Here is a 26,039-nt window from a genome sequence, read left to right on the forward strand (position 1 = left end):
TTATATTAAGGAATTTTGCTCAAATATTGGCTTCTGGTAGTTTAGTGGTTAGAGTTCTGGGTCTTGTAGATCAGAGGTTTAGGATTCGATTCCCACCTAAGGCAGTGATTAAGGTGCACAAAAAGGGCCTGGGTGTATTTCTTCGGATTTGATGTATATACATCCTACTTTTTAACTAACTATATATTAAAAAAAATAAGAACTCCTGGATCACATGATATTTTGTTAAGTCCATTTTTTAATAGAATGAAATGACATGATTCAAGCTGTGATCTGTATTTCATATAAAAATACAATCGGAGACTTTAATTGTCATCCTCTGCAGTACCTCCCGGAGCATGTTATCCTGTTCAATATCGGGGATAGAGGATCTATGATTATCTATATTAACTCATCGGTGTTATTTGACTATTGGATTAGACATAAGGATTGAACATCAATGATGTACGAAGAAACTTATAATGACTTATCGAACTATATATGTTCATTGGGTATCATCCGTTATCACAAGAACTAAATGCAGAATGAGTCAGAAGGACTCGCAGAGGTTCTCTGATGATCTCTAGTCTGCCGATACAAGAAACTGGGGAAGTCAATTGATTTATCAGGGTTTTTTGACTATTGGCTTAGATATAATGGTGAAATGAAATGAAAGGTCTATGTAATGTTACTATTGCCAAAACTCTCCCAGCTGTGTGGTTGTGTTTGTTGTCTAGGAAAGTTTAAAATCTATTTATGATCAGCTTCGTTCTAAAGCATACAAAGTTGGTTAGATTAAGTTGATAGGAGGATACACTGAGATCAGACCTTTGTTGAAAAAAGCCACCAAGACCAGAAAAGCTCTAAAATGAATGAATACGCTAGCCCTAGATTTTAATATCTCAAGCATACAAAGAATAAAACTATTAAAAGGGAATCAGTTTAGTCTGCTAACAAGTCTATATGGCAAAACCACGTTGGACAAAAATAGGCGTAAGCGTAAACAATTTAGTCGTGATAGAATTTGAAGTTTGATAAAAAAAAATTATAAAAGAATGCAATAGGTTGCAAACGTGTCTTTCTTCATGATAAAGGGAAGTGTGATCTTTGAACTTGTAGACGATGCAAGTTTCACTGATAAAGAAATAGGTTTACTCTGCGCTACATCCTAGAACCAACGAAGCAATTTTCTCTCATAAGTAGAGTCTTAAGAAAGATGTCTTATTAAACCGCGAAACTCGATTAACTTTGGACTTTCGCATATGTCTCTGGTGGAAATGAAGTGTATATAAGTATTGGATATTTCTCTTAAAATAGGTTTATTTTAAAACTTAAATTTAAAAGCCAGTGCATTATATAACCAGACAAATTGTCGAACGAGGGGATGATGCAAAACGTAAACTATTAAATTTGCATTTTTATGGGTGAGGTGGGGGATGATACGTAATACATAATTAAATATTTACTTTAAAAGGTATTCAAAAGACTTGGCGTTCTGTTCTATTCGCATCATCTTTATATAATGCACATACGAGACAAAGAAACAAAAATAAAAAAACACTTGGAACTCGATAAACGTTTATAGGTAAAGTGATATGAAATTATTTAATAATAATGTTTGAAATGATTTTTATTTTAAACAAAAAGTAATTCAAGTCTAGGTCGTCTACCACGAGCTCCCTTCTCTCCTTCGTTACCAACTACTCACGGCTGCTCTTAAACCCATATGATGAAAACCTAACCTCTTGGAGAGTATTCGGTTAGAACTTGTTTACATTCCAATACGGCCTTAGATTTAACTTTATCATCTGCTATCGCCCTAAAAGTTTTCTGGCCTTGTTTGTGTTATATTTATTCTAATCCGATTTACGCTCGATTTAGACCTGAAGCTTTTCTAACGTCTTTAGCTTGTTGGTTTAGACCAGCAATTGAATGAAATCCTTAAAAAAACCAAAGATGTTAGATCGAACATACATTCGTCTGTCATAATTTGTTTATATAACAAAGACAAATTCTTGATACCGCCTATCAAGTCACTGGTGTATTCATATGCAAAAACCGTTTTTTTTTTGCGTATTAAAACCTATATTTGTACGTTTACTTTAAGCAGCAAACACATTTATAAAATGGACATCTGTTTGTTTAACATAAAAAAAAACAACAACGACAAAATAACCTAACAACTGACAAACTAAGGGCGAGTTTCTTACTACCCAGTTAAACTAGGCTTAACTTGCTGTTAGATTAAACTAAGAACAAAATTAGGCGGACTTTAACCGATAATTGTGTTTTTCAGTTTTAGATTTAAGTTCAGTAAACTTTGTTAGTATTGCCAACCTTCACTCAAAAACATAAACAATGAACAGCTGTTTTTTGCAAATAATACTTTTGTAAAATGAAAAATTTTGGAAAAATGTTAAATAAACATTTAAAACAATAATAAATGAAACAAAACTTATCAGAAAATTGAAATTTACTTAAAATATTAAGTTTTTGTTCTTCCGAAATCATTGTTTTATTGTTTTTGTTAATTGTGTTTTCTCACTTATAACTTAAGTTTAATTGGCTAATAGCTCTCAGTTTAACTAAGATAATAAGTAACGTTACCGTTTACTGAAAAACACAAAACATATATTAAACTAGGTTTAAGCGAATAATGTAGATTATCTTTATCTGAAAAACTCGCCCTATGTGAGCTAATAAACTGCACACAGAAAACTACATAATGACAGACAAGTTAGCCGGCTATTTAGCTGACTGATATGCAAGATATCTGTATGAAGATTTCCAAATAAAAATAATATAAATATCTGTACAAATACAAAACGATATAACGTCATTCAGTGGTTTGGCAAATGAGAAAAGTTTGTTTATTTAAAAAAATAAAATAAACAAACAAAAAAAGCGAAATGAAAAAGAAATACATTCATACATTTCGGTTATTATCAGAAAAAAAGTCATAAAATGAATAGCTATAGATAGATATAGATTGATAGATGAAGGAAGGTACTTACATAAATCAAACCCGAATAATATCTGTCTTTGATATTGTGCAAGACGGATGCCTCATTGAGACATGTTAATTCGGCCATATCCTCGACTTTGTCGAATTTAGGCGGGTTCATTTTTTGTATATCATCACGTAGAACCATAACACGTTTACCGGTTTCGGTAAGTTCAACCTCAACTTCATCGCCATGTTCACGTTTAATACTGGCAGCGACAAAGCCCTAAAATTAAAGAAAAATAAATTTAAAAATTAATATTGAAAACTAGAAAGAATAGTAATAATAAGTAAATAATATAAAATCTGTATAAATTAAAGTTTAATTGTTATTAGTTATCTATAAAGTTAGGAACTAATAGGGCCGTTGGTTTTGAAATTGAACTGTATATTCAGGGATTAAAGTGTATTGTTTTTTATTTTTGTTCGTACAGTAGATAGACTTTCAATACATATTGAGGATTTTTATTTCTGAATTGCGATTGTGATATTCATCATTCAAATATCTGCCGCAGAACTACTTGGTTTGAAATTCCAGATATTTTACGATCAGTTTCGTCCTAAAGCTTACAAAGTTGGTTAGATTAGATTGATAAGATGATACACTAAAAATATACACCTAGGAAACTATTGGGCCTATTGTTTTGAAGTTACTGGATGTATTATCTTCCAATGTTCCGAAAACAGTTTCCCGGAATTAATTTCTATGAATTTTTCAATCAGTATTCGTGAGTAATGCTATATCCGGAATAGTATCACTACCAAAATATTAGGATCTAATTTTGGCAAAAACAAGAGCTCACTGTACTCTCTACATGCTCCACATTCGCCTAAATCCGACCCACGTTCAATTTTGTATAGACGTGTCCATAATTCTGTATTTTCACTCCAATTTGATCATTTTAAGAAGGCTTCATCTTTGTGGTTCAACCCACCGTTTCATTTTTCCAAGAGACGTTATGGGTTTCCATCGCCCAACTTTTTAAATCTGCCCTCGTTACGTCAAATGGTTTTTTGTTTTTTCGTTGCCGACTACTCCTGAATGGCCTGTCACCGATATGATAAACATCTTCGCCCGTATCGCCAATAGAAGTGAACATTTTGTTCCCTGGAAATTTTCATTTCCCTCGAAGGTAAAATTGCTATCGTGAACTTGTTGTGAACAATTCATTCACAATAGTTGATTTTGTATGGAACAGCTGTGCAATGTTTACAAAATTCCATCAACAAATTTCACAACAAAAAAATTAGTGAATCAAAAAAGTGAAAAGGAAACATATTTCACGTGAAATGATGATTGTCGATAGGAGTGCTTAGCTCTTGGAGAGTATTTGATTAGATCATTGTTACAATCGCCTTAATTGCTTTCTGAATATCAGACTGTAGACGAAATATTTATTCTACTCTAATTTACATATTTATTCTACTCTAATTTACATATTCTGTTGTTGATCGGACTTTTGCCAGAAAGCTTGAACTCTTATTAGGTAAGCAGAAATATATTTCTACTTTTGGATCTTTAATAAAGAACTTCAGTCCTCCAATTTAGAGTCAATGTCGATACAAATACCATTTAGCGTTTGATCGTATTTGAAATCATCCCTTTAGACTGGTCAAAACAAATAGTAAAAATAATTATATGCCTTTGTTAACCTATTTGCATTTCTCTCTCCAACGTCAAAGTATAGAAATCTGAAATATTTTCTAATTTTTTTCAAAAACCATTGTGTAATAATTTGATTAAACAGCAGCATCTCGTATTCAAACAGCATGCATGCTGTTGTTTAAATTTAAGCATGCAGCTGTATGCTTAAGCATGTGTAAAATCTCCTAAACAATCTGTTTGCAAAAGCAAAATGCATCATTAACTTGTAATAATAATAATAACAACTGTATCTTTTTGCGCGCCTATTTTAAAACTCAAAACACTTGAAAATATTTTCTACATAGTTTTCTTTAAAATATTCAAATTGTTATAATACATTTGAGTATAAATACAACATTACTGTTTACAAAAGTGTGTGTTGGTGGTGGATTGTATTCTGCTTATTTTGCCAGATTTATATTTTCATCTCATTTACTAAAACGTCAAGTTGAAGGAATTTTATTTTGCGAGCCTTGAACTTGTTTTTTGGTGCTTTATTTTCTTTTCTTCTTCTTATTCTCTTTTTTTATTAAGAAACCACATTGTCGAGCGAAAAATAAATATAAAGACTGCGTCTGAATAGAAGAAAGAAGATGATGATGATGACGACATTCAACACACATCGTTGCAGACTGCAGCAATGAATGATAAACATAACCCAAGATTTTAGTTTCTTTTTTTTTGAAAAGCAGAAAAAAATGGAGAAGTTTCAGAATTATGTATATAGTGATGGCACCATCACACATGGTACCATATAGACATCATTGCATATATAACTAACAAATTCATTTGGCACAATAAAAAATCCAAAATAACAACAACAAAATAAGAATGTAGTAGAGTAGAGAATCGGCAAACTACTAGATAATGTGCATAATATCTGGTATATATGGCAAATGAAAATTTCTTAATTGTATTAAAGACTTTTAAGTTTTTGTTCTTTAAGGATCTATAAATGGATTTGTATTTGACTGATAAATTAGAGCCGATGATAGATTAACTTGGTCAACTCGATATGCAATTAAAATGAGTGTGCTTTAAAGAATGCTGGCCTGGTTATTTGGGAGGACTGCGAAAGCGTCTATTAAAACCAAATTCAAACTTAGCTCCAGATTACAAGAAGTATAGTTTTTAAATTTCTTAAAACAGTAACGAAATCTAGCCTCAGAAAAACTAAAACTTTGCGTTCCATATTGACCTGAAACTCTTCTACCTTTGTTAGCCTCTTTCATCAGACATGTCCTAGGAAACTTTTCCTTTGTTCTTTATAGGGTTCTATAGTTGAAACAAACGAAAAGCCGACTTTTCGACTTTTTTCATTTAATTAAAGGTCGACTTTTAGACTTTTCGACTATAAGTATTTTATAAATAGTGACTTTTCGGCTTTTTTAAACTTTTCGACTTTCTTCGACTTTTTCCGACTATTTCCGACTTTTCGATTTTTTCGACTTTTTGACTTTTTCTGACTTTTTGATTTTTTCGACTATTTTTTTACTTTTTTTCGATTTTTTCCGACTATTTTAGAGTTTTTGACTTGCTTCCACTTTTTTAAAATTTTCGACTATTTTTGACTTGTTTCTACAATTTTCGAGTTTTCGACTTTTTTGACTTTTTACGACTTTCTTCGACAAAGTTTTCGACTTTTTTCACAGACGATAGTCGAGTTATCGACTTTTTTCGTCAAAAATTCGATTGTTCGATTATTCGAAAGTCGATTTATAGAACCCTAGTTCTTTAATTCTGTTTTTGCAAAATTTCAGTATCTTTCCACCAGAAATACAAGCCGATGCTAAATAATCGGCGGCCAGCCGCTGCCGATTTAAGTCGTCTCGGCTTGTATATCTGCTTTCCACATGCCAAAGTTCTAAAGGACGAAGGATATACCTGTCGTGCATATCCTTAAAGAGTTGTTGTGAATTTGTTATGAACAATTCATTCACAATAGTTGATTTTGTATGGAACAGCTGTTCAATGTTTACAAAGTTACATCAACAAATTTCACAACAGGAGAATTTTTTTTAATGACAAAAAAGTTAGTGAACGAAAAAAGTGAAAAGGAAACATATTTCACGTAAAATTATGATTTGCTATAGGTGTGGACGAGTTTGCCTTTACATGATCAATTATCAATTATAGAAATTACTTAATATCATCGATGTTACGAATCTATGGAGATAAATATAGTTTATTAAATTTTTATTCAGACTTGTATCTTTGTTCCCCTGTTGTGGTCCATACAAAATCTACTATTGTGAATGAATTGTACACAGCAAGATCACAATAGCAATTTTCCCTTCGAGGAAAATAAAAATTTTAAAGGAACAAAAATTTCACTTCTTTTTTCGATAGGGGTGATAAAAAAATAAAAATCCTCTTAAATTTTATCATTATTTTACTAAAATTCTTAAGGAAATATTATGTAAAATCTCTTAGTTTGTAAAATATATTTTCAAGTGTTTTTCAAATGCACATTTTCTACTTAATTTACATAAACATCTAATTATATTAAGCGCCACTGAAACAATTTAAATCACTTTGCTGTTATAGTAATGGCTTAAGTAAGTGGTTTTACTTAAAACCACAAAAGAAAACTTATTTATAAAATATGCATTTATCGACATACTTTTAAATGAACTAAATCTATAACATAGTAATCATCTGAGTAGACAAAAAAATAATTAATTTTCAATTTTGTACTTTAAAGTTATCAATCCAAAATAACAAAAAAAATAAAACTAAAAATTTATTTTAAACAAGTAGATAACACGTAGTTTATCACTTTGTTTTACTTAATTCCGGGGGAAATAAAAAAAAATCTTTAAAGAAGTTTTAAAACGTAAACAATTAGGAAGTTATAATAAAATTTGTAATAAACAAGTAGATAGGTAGGTAACCAGTGTTGGTTTGATGTAAATTATTTTATATATATATTTTTTTTCAAATCTCATCTAGTAAAATTACTTTCATCTGTTGGTATGTTTAAACTTAAGAATTTGAATAATGTTGCTGCTGTTCTTGTTATCTTCTATGGGTGCAGCCAACAACAAGAACTACAACTTCTTCTATTACTATAGCCGCTGACTAGGCCAGCAATGTTATTTACAACAAACCAATCTAACAATCAACTTACCAGGCTAAAACAACAAAAAAACTAGTAGTTATGTTCAATTTTAAAATAAGTAAAAGTGTTTGCTACATCTACAACGAATACAAGTTTGCACTATACAGATCACCACATTTTTTAACCCAGAGATCTAAAATATGGAATATAGACGACGTTATAAAAACAACAAAAATAATAATGTGTTATCAAAGTGACAACATTAGGTTTTCAAACTTTTTAACCCAGAGATCATATTATACTTTTCTAAAGAATTGAGCTGTGACAGAGGTTGGTGTATTGAATGATATGACAGATGTCATAAATAACGATGTCTTCCCAATGGTTTTGTCACAAATGTAAACATATTACACGCTTGATACTAAATTGACACCAAAGTGTTGACAATTTCTCAATAACATCCGTTGTCAAAGTATATACGATTAGATGTCCAATCAACAACAAAAATATAAAAAAATACACGACGTAATCAAATCAACAAAAAATAATAGTGTGTTATCAAAGTGACAACACTAGATTGTCAAATAGAACATTGAGTTGACGACATGACAATGATTCGTTGTTGAAATTAAAATAATGCATTGCCGAAATTATATAAAGCTTAATCGAAATGAAAAAAATGCAATGACAACGATGCCTTGTCAAAACTACAAAGGTGGTTGTCAAAATGATAACTGGATGTTATTAAAATTTTATACAAGTCCATTGTCTAAATGTTACAAACGTGGTAAACTCACTTTTGCCAACGGATTGTACCAATTTAGATATTTTCTAACTTTTTTTGGTCTGTAATAAAGGAATTCTATAAAGGAAACTGTAATAAAGTAACTCTAATCCCAAAAACGGATTTTGCGCAGCTTAATTGGTCTCTGTCTTGGCATATGTAATGGAAACTTTGAAAAGAACTTTACCTAAACATTATATAAAAAAGTTCTGCCCTTAGAGCCTTTATGGGAAATATCAAAAAGAGTTTAAAGAATAATCCGTAAAATTTCATACTCCTAGGATATTGAAATTTGCGACTTGTACTTATATGTTTCTTTACATAAATTGGAATATATGAATATTTTAGGTCTTTAACCACATTGATTGAGTCGAATTCAGAAACTAGATGAAGGATAGATCAATCTTTCAACATACAGATGTCCTCATCTTTTAGATAGACTTAATATGCAAAAATTTCATGGTGGCCACTACCGATATTTCCATATGTTACAAACAGAATGACAAAATCAATATACCCCTTATACATATCTTTTTTTTTCAATTACAGTCTTGTTTACAATTGTTTAATGCAATTTATTTTCACAAAAAATCGTAACATTAAATCTTAAAAATGCCATCGAAGGATAGACAAATAATCGCTAGACTATTGATGTAATTCTGGCGACTGTGTATAAAAGAAATATAATAAAAAAAGGAGAAATAGATAAATATGTAAAATAACATACATAAGTTGGTAATACCTGTTTTACATTTAACATATATCTAAAGTGTAAAAAAAATATATATTTATGTATGTGAATATTTTATTAGTAAACTGGCAGTAGCTGACATTATTATATTGTAGACAATGTGCTGATATGTCATGTTGTCATTTATGATTTATTAAGAAAACTTTTAACATTTGGCGAGTGGTTATCGGTCAATGAAAACTTTAATAAAATTTTCAATGACTTCTGTATACTACTTGCATTACCTAGTGAACGTTTTGTAATAAGTGTATTATTAAAGAAATCAATTCAATTCTCATTTATTTAAGAGAAATTCTCTATATTTTAAAGAAATATAGTTAAGTTACACACGATTGCTTTGAACAAGAATTACATCGTACATTAAGCTGACTTTTTATCAGGCATTACCTAACTACTTCTATGTAATCTAAAGCTTATTAGTAGTTATTGAATAAATAAGCTAAGCAAATACTAAGCTAAGTTATAGTTTAATTACTTAAACCATTAACTTGTCGTTGTATATGTATGTCACTTAAAAGAGTTAAAAAAAACTTTTCAAAACCTTAGCAGAATTTTTAAATGAAAAATGACAAAAATTAAACAAAAAAATTGCAAACAAAAATAATATTAATTTTAAAATAGCAACAAAAAACGAAAAAAAAAGAAAAAATCAAAAACAATATAAAATGTCAGACGAAAAATACGTAAAAAAGAATTGGAGCAAATGTGGGCGAGGTAAAGTTTCCCTAAAAGACAATATGTTTTTTTTGCAAATGTTTTAACAAAAAATAAACAATAACAACTACTACTACTAACAACAGAATAATAACCACGATAATAATGTGAATAATGACCAATAAAACCAATAACCAAGATAACCACTAACTAGTGGTAAAGCTAAATTGTGGTTAAAATTTCAAAGAAAAAAATTTAAAATAATATAAATCTAAAAATATATAAAAAACTTATTAACTTATTACTATTATAGAATAACATACTTTTCAATGACTATTTACATGACATAGAAGTAGTTAGGTAATGAATGCTTTAAAAGTCCTTTATGTACCATTTAATTCTCATTTATTTAATAATATTTTATAACTTTTTTGATTTCAAATCAATTTAATCCAAACAATAGAATGTTAAATGCTTAAGCTAAGCATACACGGCTGCTTCATTTTCCAACGTTGGCAGATCTGGCAATGCGTCAGCAATGCACTATAAATGAAGAATTGTTAGCAAATGATAGACAAAGATACAAGCCAATACATCGGCTGCGTCTTGCTTAACCCAACTTAAAAAAAATAATTTAACGAATTTGAGCTGAGATACAAACTGAAACGGCTGAAATCAGAGGCGACTGGCCGCCGTTAATATTTTGCAAGCGCCGCCGACTTTTCTCGGATCAAAAGCTTATGCCGGCTTAAACGTGGAACATGTTTTTCAGGAAATAATCAAACCAATTTGAACGGTGAAAAGAGTTGACACAAAATATTGTGTTAATATTAAAATAGTAAAGACTACTAAATTTAGCCGCCACCGATACTTTCTATAATAAAACGCTGACAAACTTTTTGCATCGGCTTGTATCTCTGATCATAAGCTTATGCCGGCCTAAACATAGCCGCTAAAAAGGTTGGAATCGCACATGTATTTCAGAAAATAATAATTTAAATTCTTATTGCAAATTGTTTATATTAGGTTCTTAGATATCGCAAATCATCATTTCGCGTGAAATATGTACCCTTTTCACTTTTTCGTTCATTAACTCTTTTGTCGTGAAAGTTGTTGATGGTATTTTGTAAACATTGAACAGCTGTTCCATACAAAATCAAATATTGTGAATGAATTGTTCAGAACAAGTTCATGATGACAATTTTCACTTCGAGGGGAATGAAAATTTCAAGGGAACACAATTTTTACTTCTATTGGCGATAAGGGTGAATATCTATAGTCGGTTTTGCCATGAGGATGTTTAAGTTTAAGAATCCTTTAGGTTGTAGTAGTCTTTAAAGTTATCGCTAGAATTTAACATAACAGGACTAAACAAATGTTAACACACTGACTTTCCTCAAACCACCAAGAACCAATCAGGTTACTAGTTTATGTAATAATCACTAAAAGCCAATATTTCGGCAAATGAAATTTTTTAAAAACTCTTTTAAAATTTTTTGTAGAAGAAAGTTAAATAAAAATAAATTTCATAATAAATAAACAAAAAACCTACAGAGAAAAAGTGCGATAAAAAATCTCTAATAAATGTTTATAAAGTTATTTTTCGTGCAATTTTTTTTTTTTTTTTTTTTTGTATTTCTGACAAATTGTTTTTGTTTATTGAATAATTTAGCAATAAATGAAAACTATTCATACAAACTTGTAGGTAAATATACAACAGACGTGGAATATAAATATTTAGCATAATTAAGTGATCACATAAGTTTGCTAGTAAATATAGAAAGAAACTCTTTAAAAATTTTAAAATTTAAGTGGTTTTTTATGATATTTATTTAGTAAAAGTTGTGTTTGTGCTATCAACAATTGAAGCATACTTGTATGTAGGTCTAAGAGTTTGTTAGTGGGTTGGGGTTAAGTATGTAGAGTACTGGTAACTTAATTGTCTTAAAATAAATAAAGTCTTAAAATAAAACTTGTGGTTTTTTTTGGAGATTTCTTTTTGTGATTTTTTGTTAATTTGCTATAGGCAGTTTATTGACAAATAGCTGTCATATTTTGAAATGTGTTTAAAAAAAGAGTTTCTATTACCAAGGTTTTGTACTTTGTCAAGAGTTATGTTATTTATAACGAAAGAGAAAAATTTTCGTTCGTTTTAAATTCGCTTTAACAATTGTGAATGTTTCACGAATTATTTATACACAATAACTGATTTTCTTGTTACTAACAACTGTGAATTGTTTACAATATTCTAATGGAGAAATTTGAAAAGAGTTGCCACACCATATTGTAGTAATATTAAAGTAGAGAAAAGTTTTTTTTATAAATGATATATTTAATAGAAATAACTGTAATGACCATATTTTACAGGAATATGGTTTCTGTATAACAGACTATTATACTAAGATATTTCAATAAAACAAACGCTTATAGTGTAAATTTCTGAAGGAGAAGTTTGATTGCACCGACAATTAAGCCGCTGCTGATATTTTCTATAATAATCCGCCGCTGCCAAACTTTTTGTATCGGCTTGTATCTCTGCTAGTAGATTGACAGTTCAGACGGTTGAGGTAAAATTTTCGAAAATATTTCCCTTTCCCGAACTATTCAACTGATAATTATTTATAAACTATCGTGAATATTCTGGGAATTATTCATCTGTAAATGTTTATAAAAACGTAACATATTTCAATTGAGATTTAATTCCTATCGGGAATTATTCCTTATTGAATAATTTCAATAAAGATTCTATTATATATTTCTTTTCAATTTGAAATACTTGATTGCATTCGTGATTGATTCGCGAACTATTCATATCTAATAGTTTATTTTATTATAAGCAGCTGTGAATTATAAACCAAAGTGGTGAAATATGTGATATTTTTATTTAATTTAAGAGAACTACTCAATTGTAAATTGTTTACAAATTTCTGCTGTAAAAATTAAAATAATAACTCTTTAAAATACTAAAAATAAGTGACTGTGAAAGGGTGCACATTGTAGTGATGTTTTCTTCAATTTAATGACGAATATCTTGAGATTTAAAAAAATTACAGTTATTCATTTGTGTGCATTTCTCATCTATTTAAACCACTTTGTTGCATTCGTGAACATTTCGCGAACTATTCATACACAATCGTTAATTATATTATTGATAGATGTAAATTATTTTCTAAATTATACTCGTAAAATTTAATACATAAATTTGGAGAACATATTTTCCTTTTCATTTTTGTATAACTCAAAAGATTATAGACTATCGCGAATATTCCGCGAAGTATTTAGCTGTTAATTGTTGAAAAAAATACTGTCAAAAAATGGAAAAATCTATCATTCGTAAACGAATGCTGTGAAAAGAAAGCACAATTCAATGAAGTTTTATTGCCAATATGATGAATATCTTAAGAGTTTAAAATTGACAATTATTCATTTATGTGCATCAAACCATCAAACTTTTGATTTGATCCTTAACAAGTATATATTATTTCATTTTATTTTATTTCAATAACAATTGTTTTATTATCTATTTTAAAAACATAATTCAGAAACTTGAAACTATTAAGTCGTTTATGCATGTTTTTAGCAACATTGTGTTTTTTTAATAATAATTTTAATACATTTTGTTGTTTGTTTTTCTCATTTTAACATGATTTTTTACAATTATAAGCAAGTATTTTTTCTTTCAACAGCAACGAAATAATAGCGTACAAAACTGTTTCAAACAAACTAATTTTAAATGGATTTTTTCCATAATTTTATTTTTATATATATGCCATAACACATTTTTCTTCTTTCTATCGTTTTTTTTTTTTTCTATATTTTTTTTTGAAGGTTCACTGACTTTAGTGGTTTTCAATTACTATTTCCATTGTATCGTTCGTTCGTTTATTCGTTATATTGTCGGTATTGTTGTAGTACATTGGAGGTATATGGCAGTATGTTGGGCTCTGGTCTTGTTGTACTTCTGGTTGTATACAAGTCGTATAACAAAGTCATACACATGATGATGATAATAATGATGATAAATTTTGCCACAAAGCCAACACTAGTAGTTGTAGGTGGTTCTGCATGAGTTCACATTTTTGTTTCAGTTTTCAGTTTAGAATGATACGAGGAAAAAAAAGTAAATTTGTTTAACAAAAATTATATATTTTTTTATTTTAAAAAAGTCCAATTTTTAAGAACAAAAAAAATTTGTTCGTGTAAAAAAAAAAAAGAAAATGCAGCGAATTGTTAAGTTTTTTGTTTCTGGGTTAAGATGTGGGTTTAAGTCACCATAGAAAAACTATTAAAAGGAAAATACGCTTTAACAGTTAGGCTGTTCAAAGTTAGTGATAATTTAAGACAATTTATAAAAGAATTATTTCTGCAGTTTACAATTGGTATCGTTTGTACATTAGCAAAAAAATACAACATACAACGATACGACGCTCAGAGATACAAGCAGAGACGGCTCAAATTTGCGTCGGCTGACCGCCGGTAATATTTTGCAAGCCGCGCCGACTTCTGATAATGATTGGAATCGCACATGTATTTCAGAAAAAAATTTCATCAATTTGAACGGTGTTGACACTATTTTAAATTCTTATTTCAAATTAAAAAGAGTTGCCACACAATATTGTACTACTACTATAAATGTCTATATTGTGCAGAAAAATCTTATATAGAAACAGGTTTCTATTATACAGAGATGCTTATAATGACAATTTCTGAAGAAAAATTTAAATTGAGCCGACAATTTAGCCGCCGCCGATATTTTCTACGATAAGCCGCCGACCATTTCGTATCGGCATGTATCTTTGACGACGCTGCGAAGACGATAGTGAATTGCGAAATTTAGAAGAAGACGGATGGACGGACAGACATGTAACATGTAACTTTTGATATCAAGAAGACAAGATCCATTCAAAAATGTCAATATTCATTCACAAGGGAAGTGGATGACAAATCTCTTAATGCTTTTTGCTATGAGAGTTTCTGAAGAAAATCAATATACATTATTCACCTTTCTTAATAACGTTTCCAATCTGTGAGAACCCTTTTCTCTTTCGAAATTTTCCCTCATCAATAACAAAGCCATTACAAGAGGCCAAAAGAAGAATTATAAAACATATTTTTGTTGTTAATAGAAAAATAAATATATAAAAATGCCGGTTAGTTGCAAACATGAAGAGGAGGACACTGCCACAAACAAAAAACCTGATAGAAATAGGAAAAAAATTAAACAAACAAAACCTGGTTTGGAACGATAGAAAAAAATGTAAATAAAAATGAAAATGAAAAAGATGAGCTAATCGGATTTACTTGTTATTTGTTGTCTTGATGTATTGCCGCTAATGTGGGCAATCAGATATAAATACATACTACGTGTACGAGTTAAGTATATATAGTTATAAGAAAAATATATATAAAGACACCTAAGTATGTCTCAGAAACATTTAAGAGAAGAAAAAAAAAACACACACACAGGCTGTCAGTAATAGAAAACTAAATTGACTGATAGACAGACAAACACCCAGATGTATGGATAAATGAACTTATTTGAAAAAAAGAAAAAAAAACAACAACAAACACTCCCTACAAGTTAAATAATAAGTTAAACATACATGTGTTGGTTTTTAAATAAAACCACAAATGATCGATCAGCTTTATTTTTTTATTTAAACTTAAGTTTTCTTATGAATATTTTAAAATGAATAGAAAACGTTTACATTTTAAGTTTATTCATTCAATTGACTATGTAGTTCCTTCAAGGAAAACTCTATTGATGTTGAGATTACTAAAGACATATTTTTCTTCTTTATTAAATTTCAAAGTTCTTCATAGAACTCCCTTTATAAGGGTGTTCTTAAAAAGGGAGTTAAAATTGTTGTTATTGCAGCAGCATTTCTTCTTTAAATTCGGAGTGGCTATGTTGATAATCCTTGAACGTTGTTCGTTGAACTCCGAACCGTTCCAATGAGAAGAAGCTAGAACTTAGTCATCGTAGTCGATTAAGTCCAAATCTTGTCATCTTTGCCAGCGTTTTTAACTCCCCAGCTTAGATGGCGAAGTAAAAACAAATGCCTTAAAGCATTCAGCTTTTCGTCGTCAGTTTTAGCCAAATTGCCCACAGGATGTGTTTTTCCTTGCTGATTGAAATCCAGTGGATAAATATCAATAGCTAACAAAATGATACATCATAGAGCATCATTTCAATGAAGAAACAAAATGTTCAACAGTTTTTCTGGGTTATTACCTAAAAAGTCTTCCAAACTTTAATATCATCCAGTTATAAGACCCAGAGATTATAGGCAAGAGTTTCGTGTATACAAGAAGAGATTACAAAAGTATGTCAATGATTACATACATCATACATAGAACACAGCAGTTTTCAAAGATAATTATAGAATTATCATAAAATTTGCAGTTTCAGCATGAAGTGCAGAAAACCTGACGCTTAAGGCAATGATAAATCTGTTATAACTCAGGATGAAAAAACAGGTCGACATAACAAAGATCACTGAGATCGTGTATAAGACGCTGCAGCTTCACTACATAGACCTTGCCTTCCCTTTATGATCAGGGTCCCCATAGTAACCTAAATATTAAATCGTCGAATCCATCCTTCTTTATTTAGTTCAATGTATTTTTCATCAAAACTAATAAAAGTAGACGAAATTCTAATTCGATCAAGTCAGGAAAAAACTTCGTATGTACGAGAAGAGATTACGAAATTATGGACAAGCTTTTTTTTAAAGATAATTACAGAAACGCCATAAAAATTGCCGTTACAGCTTACCGCATGAATGTCATACTTGGAGGCCGCTCACTGCGTATATCAGAAGTGCAGAAAAGTAACTCTGTTATAACTTAAGGTTCAGCACTTAGGTACATACACTACATAGATCGTGCCTTCCCTTTATGATCAGGGCCTCTATAATATCCCACATATAAAACCGTCGAACCCACCTTTTTTACTTAGTTCAATCTAGTAAAAGTTGTCAAAATTCTAAACATAGATCTTATTAGAGTATCACCGGAATAAAAATTGAATAGTTTTATCATTATAACAACAAAAACATTCTTATTACGTTTAACGACTTTATATTATGTACCTAAATTTTCAAACAGAATTAACTAAAGCAGTTCTTAGACAATATAATGAATCCAACTGGTCTGAGAATTACGAACATTAAAAAAAATCAAAATAACTAACATTACAAAACGATCAATAACTAAGGTTGCGTGAAAAACTATATTAACCTATTAATGCTGTAGTTTTTTCGAAAATTCTTTGCGCCACTCCTTACTTTCCAAACAGACATAATACATTAGCTCTTAAAGTTAAATAAAAGTATACGTTCCACTGTCTCTATCATTACTACACATTTCTGGTGTCTGCTTTAATTTGGAGGAAAGCCTAGTGTTGGATATACATACAATGTTAACTCCCCTAAGAGTCTGTGTATGACTCATGTTGCAGCAATAGTTTACAATAGAAACATGTTTGTAAATGTATGTATAAGGAATTTTTACTGCATTTGACGAGGTGAAAATTGTCGTAATGTAAACAATTTAAAGAATCTAAAAGTAAATATATTAATAAAAATATTAATACATGTTCTCACAATTGATATTTTCAAATGATTATCAATTTTGATTGATTGAGACTGATGAAGTCACGGTGAAGTCAATATTAAGTTAGGATTAAGTTAGGTGCTGTGCTGAGGAGTGCCTGTGGCTGTAAATGTTGGGAATGAGCTGAAGTCGAATGCATAAAAAATGGCCTGAATGGTATGAACAAAGTTTTCTCTAAACAAGGAAGGAATATTCAAAGGTATCACTTGTATAAGATAGAACACATCTATTATCAGTTAACCCAGAACTACTATCTTTAATCCGAAACACTTACTCTAGGTATGCGGGCTGCCAAGAGCCGTTCATTTCCAACGCTTAGTCCAAGAGTCAATTCTAGCATCGAAATTATCCCGAAATATGGTCATCAGTCTTTTAAACGCAACTGAAATCATCATCCAATCATTCCAAGAAAAGTCTGAGGAGTGAAGTAACATCACCAGTTTAAAGGATTGCAATACACAATTTCCAACGGATAATCTAACAGTCACTTCTCTGTGGATTATCTAGCACAGAACTTATTCCGAAATATGGACATCAGTCTTTTAACCGCAACTCACTCTTCTTGCGAAATTTTGAAACCTTAACCAATTGAACACCTAGGACAAGTCCTGCAATCAACTGGACATCCGTAGTACCAGATTAAATATGTTTCTCTGGTTTAACCCAATCATTCCAAGGGATTGCAATACACCAAGATGAGGATCGTTCATCGAAAAAACATGCCCCTGAGGGGGATGTCTACAGGATAATGAAATATTGAGAAGTTTTAAAATTAAGGAGTGCAGTGACATCACCTGTTTATAGTCCCGGCAGACTAGCAACTGGTAGCAACTCTAACCGGGGATTGCAATACATCAAGATGAGTGTCGTTCATCGAAAAACATGCCCTGAGGGGGATGTCTACAGGAGTTCTTGAAGTCATTACCTTTTAGCTGATTTCGTTAAAAACTCAATATAATTTGGGTCAAATCTAAAGTTTTAATTTCAAAAATACATTGAACCAACTTAAAAACGAATGAAGGTTCAAAACAACACCAATAAATTATGAAATACGTGATGGATTTTTAACATTTTTTTAAAGAATCAAAAGAAATACACAAAAAATATTAAGAAATATTATTTTCTTACAAAAAATAGTAATAATATTTATGTGTTTTTTTTTCAATTCTCTTTTTAATAAGATTCTTTTGAGAATATTCTAAACAAAGCAAAATTACATATTTTATATGTGCGTTAAGAAGTAGCAAAATAATAATACACAAAACAAAAGTTGTATAAAGAATTAAAAAAATATCGTTATATTTTTATGGCTTTTAATTTAAATTAATATATCAATTGATAGAAATAAAATATAAAGGCAAAAAATTCAAAAAAAGAAGGAAAGACAATCTTTATTCCGCATACATAATAGAGCCAGAGCGAGAACGCTGTTTACAAAATATATTACAATTCTGAAGGCGTGCATTTGATTTGTCAAACAATAAATTTATCTATTTATTTATTTATGTAGTAATTTATTGTTTTATTTTGTATTAATTGAAAAAATATTAAACGAGGTGTTAAAGGAAATATTTTTAAAAAATCTATATATATTAATAAAAAGAGATATTTAATATATTAATTTATTTTTAATATTAATAACAAATAATACTAGTTATTTTTAGTAAAATAAATTTTAAAATCTTAAGAAAAGTCAAAAGATCTTTTGGATTCTGTTATAATAAAAACGAAGGTTCATTAACCCTTCAACAAATGGCAACAAAAAAATTATTGAAAAAACAATCTTTGTTTAAAGATTACAGCAACAATAAAAAACAAGAATTATTGAATATTGTCGAATATTGACAACAAGACAGACATCATGAAAAGAAATGAAAAAGCGAAAAAGAACAACAGAAAAAACTTGTGTAAATGAGAAATTATCGTTTGAAAAGAAACAGCGGTTTAAATTAAGAATTAAAAATGTTGTACTCAAGATTGGAGAAATTAAAAAAAAATCATTAAAAATAAGCATTTTGTATTGTCAATCTATTACTTTATAGATTACTTGGTAAGTTTGCATAGTACCGAATAGCAGGTATCGAAATTTGAAATTTTAAAATACTAATACTACGAGTACAGAATAGACTATAGATTAGACTAGACTATGAAGTAGTCTAAAGACTAGGATGAGGACTAGACTATAGACTAGACTATAAGCTAGACTAGACTATAGACTAGACTATAGACTAGACTATAGACTAGACTATAGACTAGACTATAGACTAGACTATAGACTAGACTATAGACTAGACTATAGACTAGACTATTGACTAGACTATAGACTAGACTATAGACTAGACTATAGACTAGACTATAGACTAGACTATAGACTAGACTATATACTAGACTATAGTCCAGACTAAAGACTAAACTATAGACGAAACTATAGAACTATACCCTTGACTACAGACTAGACTATAGATTAAACTGTAAACTAGGCTCTTAATTAAACTGTAGACTAATCTACTATGTGGAGTCAGATTTTTCTCAATTATCTTATATTTAATTGAAAAAGTAATAAAGTACCAAATTTTCAAAGTCTAACAAATAGTGCTCCGATTATCTTTGTTCCTGTTATTTCATCACTATTACCTTAGAGTATATTACTCAAAGTGTACAAAAATACGCAAAATATAACAAAAGAAAGAAGCAAAAAAAAACTGCAAAAAATCAATCTGTTGCTAAAATATATGTAAATTATTGTTCTTTTAGTTGTTTTCTTTTTTTCACGCATTCTTTAATGATTAAGAGGCTTTGAGCAACAAATTAAAATAACAAAACAATAGAGAAAATATTGTATAGAAAACTGAACAAATAGAAGATAAACAGACAAAATAAAAACAACAACAAAAGATACCGATAATAATTATAATAATATATTATTGTTATAAACTATTCTTTAGAATTTTCAATATATGTATTTTTGAAAATATTCTCTATAGATATTTGTTAGTTTGAATATATTGAGTATTTGCGTGATTGCAAGTGTTGGTGTTTTTATTTATAATAATTAAAATAAAGTGTTAAAATAACTATAAAGAAAATTATGTAGATAATTGTCTTTATATAGAACGTAGACAAAATATATTTGCATTAGTTTAGTATTTATTTGTTAGACAATTTTTTAACTTTTGTTTGAAATATTTGCACAGTTGCAGGGAATTTTTTTGTTTTCTATATTAAAAAATTCTTTAAATATTGTTTAATGATTATTATTAGTTTGAAATAAAATTTACAATAAGTTATTAATAGAAAAATAAGTTATTATAAAAAAATTGTAATAAATTTTCAAATTTATTTTCATTTTATTGTAAATTTTGTTATATTTAGAAAATTCGAAAAATATTTTCAAATTCCCCTAAATCTTTAATTCATTTAAAAATTTTTATTGGAAGGTCCGATATTAGGTGAATATGAAATTTTTCAAACTGTAGACAAAGTTTTTTGAGAAAACCTTATAAGTTGGAGAACCTTAAGTTAGAGCTGCTGAATCTTTAAGAAAAATTCCTCGGCAGCAGATTCTACGTACCAGAATGATCCGAATTGTTCATCCAAGGGATGTCAACGCAAGCATCTACAACAACACATACAATACAATCGACAGACTGTCAATTGCAAGCTCACGGGAAATATTGCATTAAATAACGCTCACTGAAGCCATGAATGTCTACAGCTGCAACAGAGTGCTAAATGTACACTCCTTCCCCCGCGATCTGGAGACATAATTACCTAGAACCATCTTGTCACAATTAAGAGCCGGTTGGTACAGTTTTCTTAACTGCTACCGTGAACGTATCGTTCCGCGCACTTTAAATCGTTGACCTGTCTATCATCGGTTCTCATAGAACCGTAGCTCATGCTACTGCAATTACGCATTACGAAGTAGAAACAAGGTCTTCAAAGCGATAGCCGGCAGCACTTGGGGAATGGACAAAGAAACCTTGTTGGCTATCTATAAAACAATAGTGGTCAATTATGCTGCTCCAGTGTGGTCTCCCTCGCTGAGTGATACCCAGTGGAGAAATAATCAAAGCTGCCAAAATGCTGCCCTACGGACTGTAACGGGCTGCATGCAAATAACCTCAGAACACCATCTACATAAGGAAACGAAGGTCCCCCCTGTCAAGTAACATAAAGTCATGCTGGACCTGGACCCCTGGATTAAAAATTGTATAGTTTAAGCTGTTACAACAAAAACAAAGAACAAAACTGTTACAACAACAATAGTATCTGTGTGGTGTTGATCAGTTTGATTTTAAGAATTGAAAATTCTTGAAAATATTTCTTCAATTTGGTTTTTTTCCTTCAATTACAATGTTTATTTAATAAAATTGTTTACTTAAAATGTTTATTTAATAATTTTGCATATTTATTAATTTTATATTTACAAAATGCAATTCTTTAAATATCTAGCATTTTTATTTCTTTTTTTGGCTTCAAAATTTGTTTAAAATCAAATCAAAGGTTCAATGACTTTAATAAATACACAAAAAAAATATGTAAATGACAAAGTTTTATAAATAAATTTATAATAACAAAAGAGAAATTAAATATGCTACTACCATAAAGCTTTGTTCAAAAATATCAAGAAAATGATTAACTAAATATAAAAGAAATAAATGTTAATACAAAAAAACATATTTAAATAACATGAATCATTTAATTAGTTGGTAATTTAGGCAAGTTGAGATAAATTTTGTTAAATTAAAAGGTTTTTTTTAAAGAAATTGATAAAGAAATGAGTCAGGATTTTACAAAGAAATTTTAGCACAATTTCAAAAATTATTTGAAAACAAAATTAAAAGTAACGGAAATTAATATACAATTTTTTTTGATTTCAGAATTTGGAAATGATTTTAAAACTTAAATGAAATTTAATGTTTTAATTTAACAAAACTTAACAAAACTCACGCTTTGTATTACAGATTTAATGTTCAAATTCCAATGATGATATCATCATCATTGGTTAGGATTTTAAAACCTTGATAGTAGAAATGGAATACAAATATCTGTTTTACCAAAATATTTTGTAAACAACTGCAAATATGTTTTTAATTATGTGTGTGAATAAGAAAACAGAAAAAAAGTCATAGAATGATAAGCCGCCATAGAGAGGGTGTGTGATTGAGTGAGTACAAAGAAAGAAAAAATCAATATAAATAATTATAAATTCATTGATTAGTCATTAGGTAAACACACTAGCACATTCACATACAGACACTAACGACACATATTCCGGCTAACATACGTAAAAAGGCAACAAGTATGAAGATTTCTTTGTCAGGGAGGGAATTTGTTGAGTGTGAGCGTATGGTTTTTTTTTTTGCCTTTTTGTCTTGACTCACAAACCTTTTTTAAAGAAAGTTGAACAAAAAAATGTATGAGACAAATCAACAGAAAGAAAACCGGTTCATGGCGTTAAATCAAATTGGTTAGTTGTAGTGTTTTTTTTTCAAAATTATTTCTACTACAGGTAAAAACAAAGGCAAAGTTAAGCATAACTTATTCTTATTAAAAATATATTAAATAATTTACTAAAATTAATATTAATATTTCTTTTATATGATTAAATTTACAAATTTTACTAACCTGATTTTCATGGGGCACCCAAACTAAACGTTTTTGTGTCCATTCCGCCTGAGTTGCCGGATCATTGAACTGATTACGTTCCACCGAAAGATACTTCAATTCGGGATCGTTGCGATCTACTTCTTCAGCCATTTTTTTCTTTATCTAAGTTTTAAGTTTATTTATGGTTAAATATTTAAACACTCAAAATGTTATTTTGCAAATCAAACACTTTATTTGAGTTTAAAAAAAAATATTCCTTTTTTTTTCTTATTTTCTTTTTTTCTCTTTATTTTATCACACAACAATTAAACACTTTTTTCTATTAAATTTATATTAAATTTCGTATTTTTTTATGGTTTAAATGTAAAAAATAATTTATTAAAAATTCGTTGTCTAATCTAAAATCTAAAACAAATAGAACAGTTGTAGAAACATAAAAAAAAATAACTAACAAAACAAAGCAAAAAATGAAATCAAATAAATTTTAAAGAAAAATTTCTTGCTGGCAATACCTTTGCAAGAAAAAAAGAGTTGCAAAAAATGAGAACAAATATAAGGGAGAAGAAAAAAAAAAGAGTGCAAATTACTCATTCACTCACTCACTTTTAACACATTTTTGACATTTCACTTCTTTCCTTGCATTTGTCGGCAAATAAAATGAAAACGCAAGCAAAATTTTTTCACAAAACATGAAATTTTTCTTTAAAATATATTAGATTTTAATAAAAAGATTTCATTAAGCATTTGTAAAAAGCGGCCAACAATTTATTTAAAAAAAAACTTTATTTTTCTTAAAAAAATGTTAATTAACTATATGCTTTAAGAAATCTAATTGGAATTTTTTATAGTCTTGTTTTTTTTTCTTTATACACTTTTTATTTTTCCTCTAAAAGGCTTTTGTTAGTTATCAATAGAAATTTATAATAATTTACGCACTTTTTTTTATTTTAAATATTGTAAAAAAATTACAAGTTTTTTTGTTTAAATTGTTTTTCTTTTTTTTATAAAACAAAATAATAATAAATATTTATATATAAAATAAAAATCCCGTAAATCCAATTCAACCGACCGAACTGCCACTCTGTACCTTTAAGACTGAGTGAGTCAAGATTAGAGTACGAGTATTTTTGTAAAAAATTGAGCAAGGCCGAACAAATACAAAAAACTAGTGCTGCAAAAAATGTTTTTTGTTGTCTTTTTTGTTTTTTTGTATTTTTTTGTAAATGTCTGTTTTATCTTTTTTATGTCGCGGCACGTAAATCTTCGTTAAGTGCATAAGTGTGTGTGCATGTGAGCTTCAAGTAGCCGCTTTAAAAAAAATGTTAAAATGCCTTGGCAAATTTTAAATTTGTTGTTTTCTTTTCCATAAATTAACAATAAATTTAAAATTTCATTTATTTTTCAAAGAAATCCTTTATCTCTTTTAACATTTCTTCAATCTATCTTTTTTATCTTCTTTTTTTTGCTTCTTGTTCTTCTTTTTTACATTTTGTTGGCCGCTTTTGTTTGATGATGACTCAAACTCTAATTTTCTTAAGTTTGCAAATTATTTCAAGTTAATTAATTTAAAAGTTTATTGTTTATTTTTTGTTAAATTCACTTTTTTATCTGTTTTTATTATTTATAAATTAAGTTGTAATCTTTTTTTTTTGCAAAAATTTATTCACCTTTAAACACTTCAAAAAATGCACAAAAATTCTTTCACTCGTTACACGTAGGTTCTCCCGACCGACTACTTATATTTGCTGGGCGGGTTTCGTTCAACTGTTTGATTTTTTTCGCTGCCTTCGTTAAAATCTCTATGAAGAAAAATGCAAAGCAAGTGTCAGTTGTATTTGCCGGACAGGGTTGTATTTTTAGCTAGTACTGTATAATTCCCATTTAAGTATTCGAGTGTAGAAATAATCGATTTTGTATTAAAAATATTATGTATTTGTTTTCTTTTCAATAAAAAAATAAAATTAAAAAAATAAATAAAAAGTATTTATTTTTTTTTAATAAATTATCAAAAATAAACAATTTATATACATTTTTTTATTATTATAAAAAGAAATTTATTGTAAAATCTAAAATTTTTCTATAAAATTGGCAATTAATCGATTTATTTTTTATATAGATTTTAATAATATATAGATCTTTATTTTCATTTATTGGCAATACAAAGCCCACAAAGACCAAATAAGACCCTATGGACTCGGGCCAAATATTATGGAAAACTTTCTTTATTAAAAAATCCCATAAAATACAGAATACATCGAATTTTTATATAGAAAATAGAAAATTATATAAAATATAGAATCGAATATTTCTATAAAAACACAATTTTGGATAATGCAGAATATATCGAATATTTTCTATAAAATAGAAAATTTAGCAAAAGATTTATCAAAAATGGAGAATTAATTGAAAATATTGAATTTTTTAAAAAAATTGTATATAAAATAGAACATTTATCAAAAATTTTCTTTAAAGTAGAAAGTTTAGCCAAAATATTCTTTAAAAAGAAAATGTATAGAAAATTTTTTATGAAATGAAAAATTTATAGAATTTTTTTATAAATTTTTTATAATTTCAGAATGGAATTTTTTATAAAAATAGAATTTTTTAATAAAAATAGTTTTTTAAAAAAAATTAAATTTTTTAATAAAAATTGTTGTTTATAAAAATAGAATTTATTAAAAAATAGTTTTTTTTTTATAAAAATAGAATATATTAAAAAAATAATAAAATAGAGAATTTATTACAAATTTTACATAAAAAATTAATATTTTTTAAAAAATGAGAATTTATCAAAAAATTTACTAAGCAGAGAATTTATTGATAAAAATATAAATTTTATCAATAATTAGTTATAAATTTTATCTACAAAATTATCAAATTTATCAAAAATGTTCTTAAAATATAAAATTCATTAAAATTTGTCACGATTTT

The 26,039-nt window shown here is 28.5% G+C and overlaps 1 protein-coding gene across 5 annotated transcripts in view; it reads right to left on the reverse strand.

The window, feature by feature from the left end:
• The window catches only part of LOC111675361 (myosin heavy chain, non-muscle), a 75,637-nt gene extending 52,170 nt beyond the window's left edge, over positions 1–23,467 (reverse strand). For all 5 annotated transcript variants that reach the window (XM_046954949.1, XM_023436116.2, XM_046954948.1 and 2 more), the window contains exons 1-2: positions 23,127–23,467; positions 2,994–3,209 (exon numbers count right to left, since the gene is read on the reverse strand). In XM_046954949.1, coding sequence (XP_046810905.1) covers positions 2,994–3,209; positions 23,127–23,258 — 348 coding nt within the window. In that variant the 5' untranslated portion in view covers positions 23,259–23,467. The remainder of the gene's footprint in view (positions 1–2,993; positions 3,210–23,126) is intronic.
• Positions 23,468–26,039: the final 2,572 nt, after the last annotated feature.

The sequence above is a fragment of the Lucilia cuprina genome, chromosome 6 (assembly GCF_022045245.1).
Source record: "Lucilia cuprina isolate Lc7/37 chromosome 6, ASM2204524v1, whole genome shotgun sequence".
NCBI classification, from domain to species: Eukaryota; Metazoa; Arthropoda; class Insecta; order Diptera; family Calliphoridae; genus Lucilia; species Lucilia cuprina.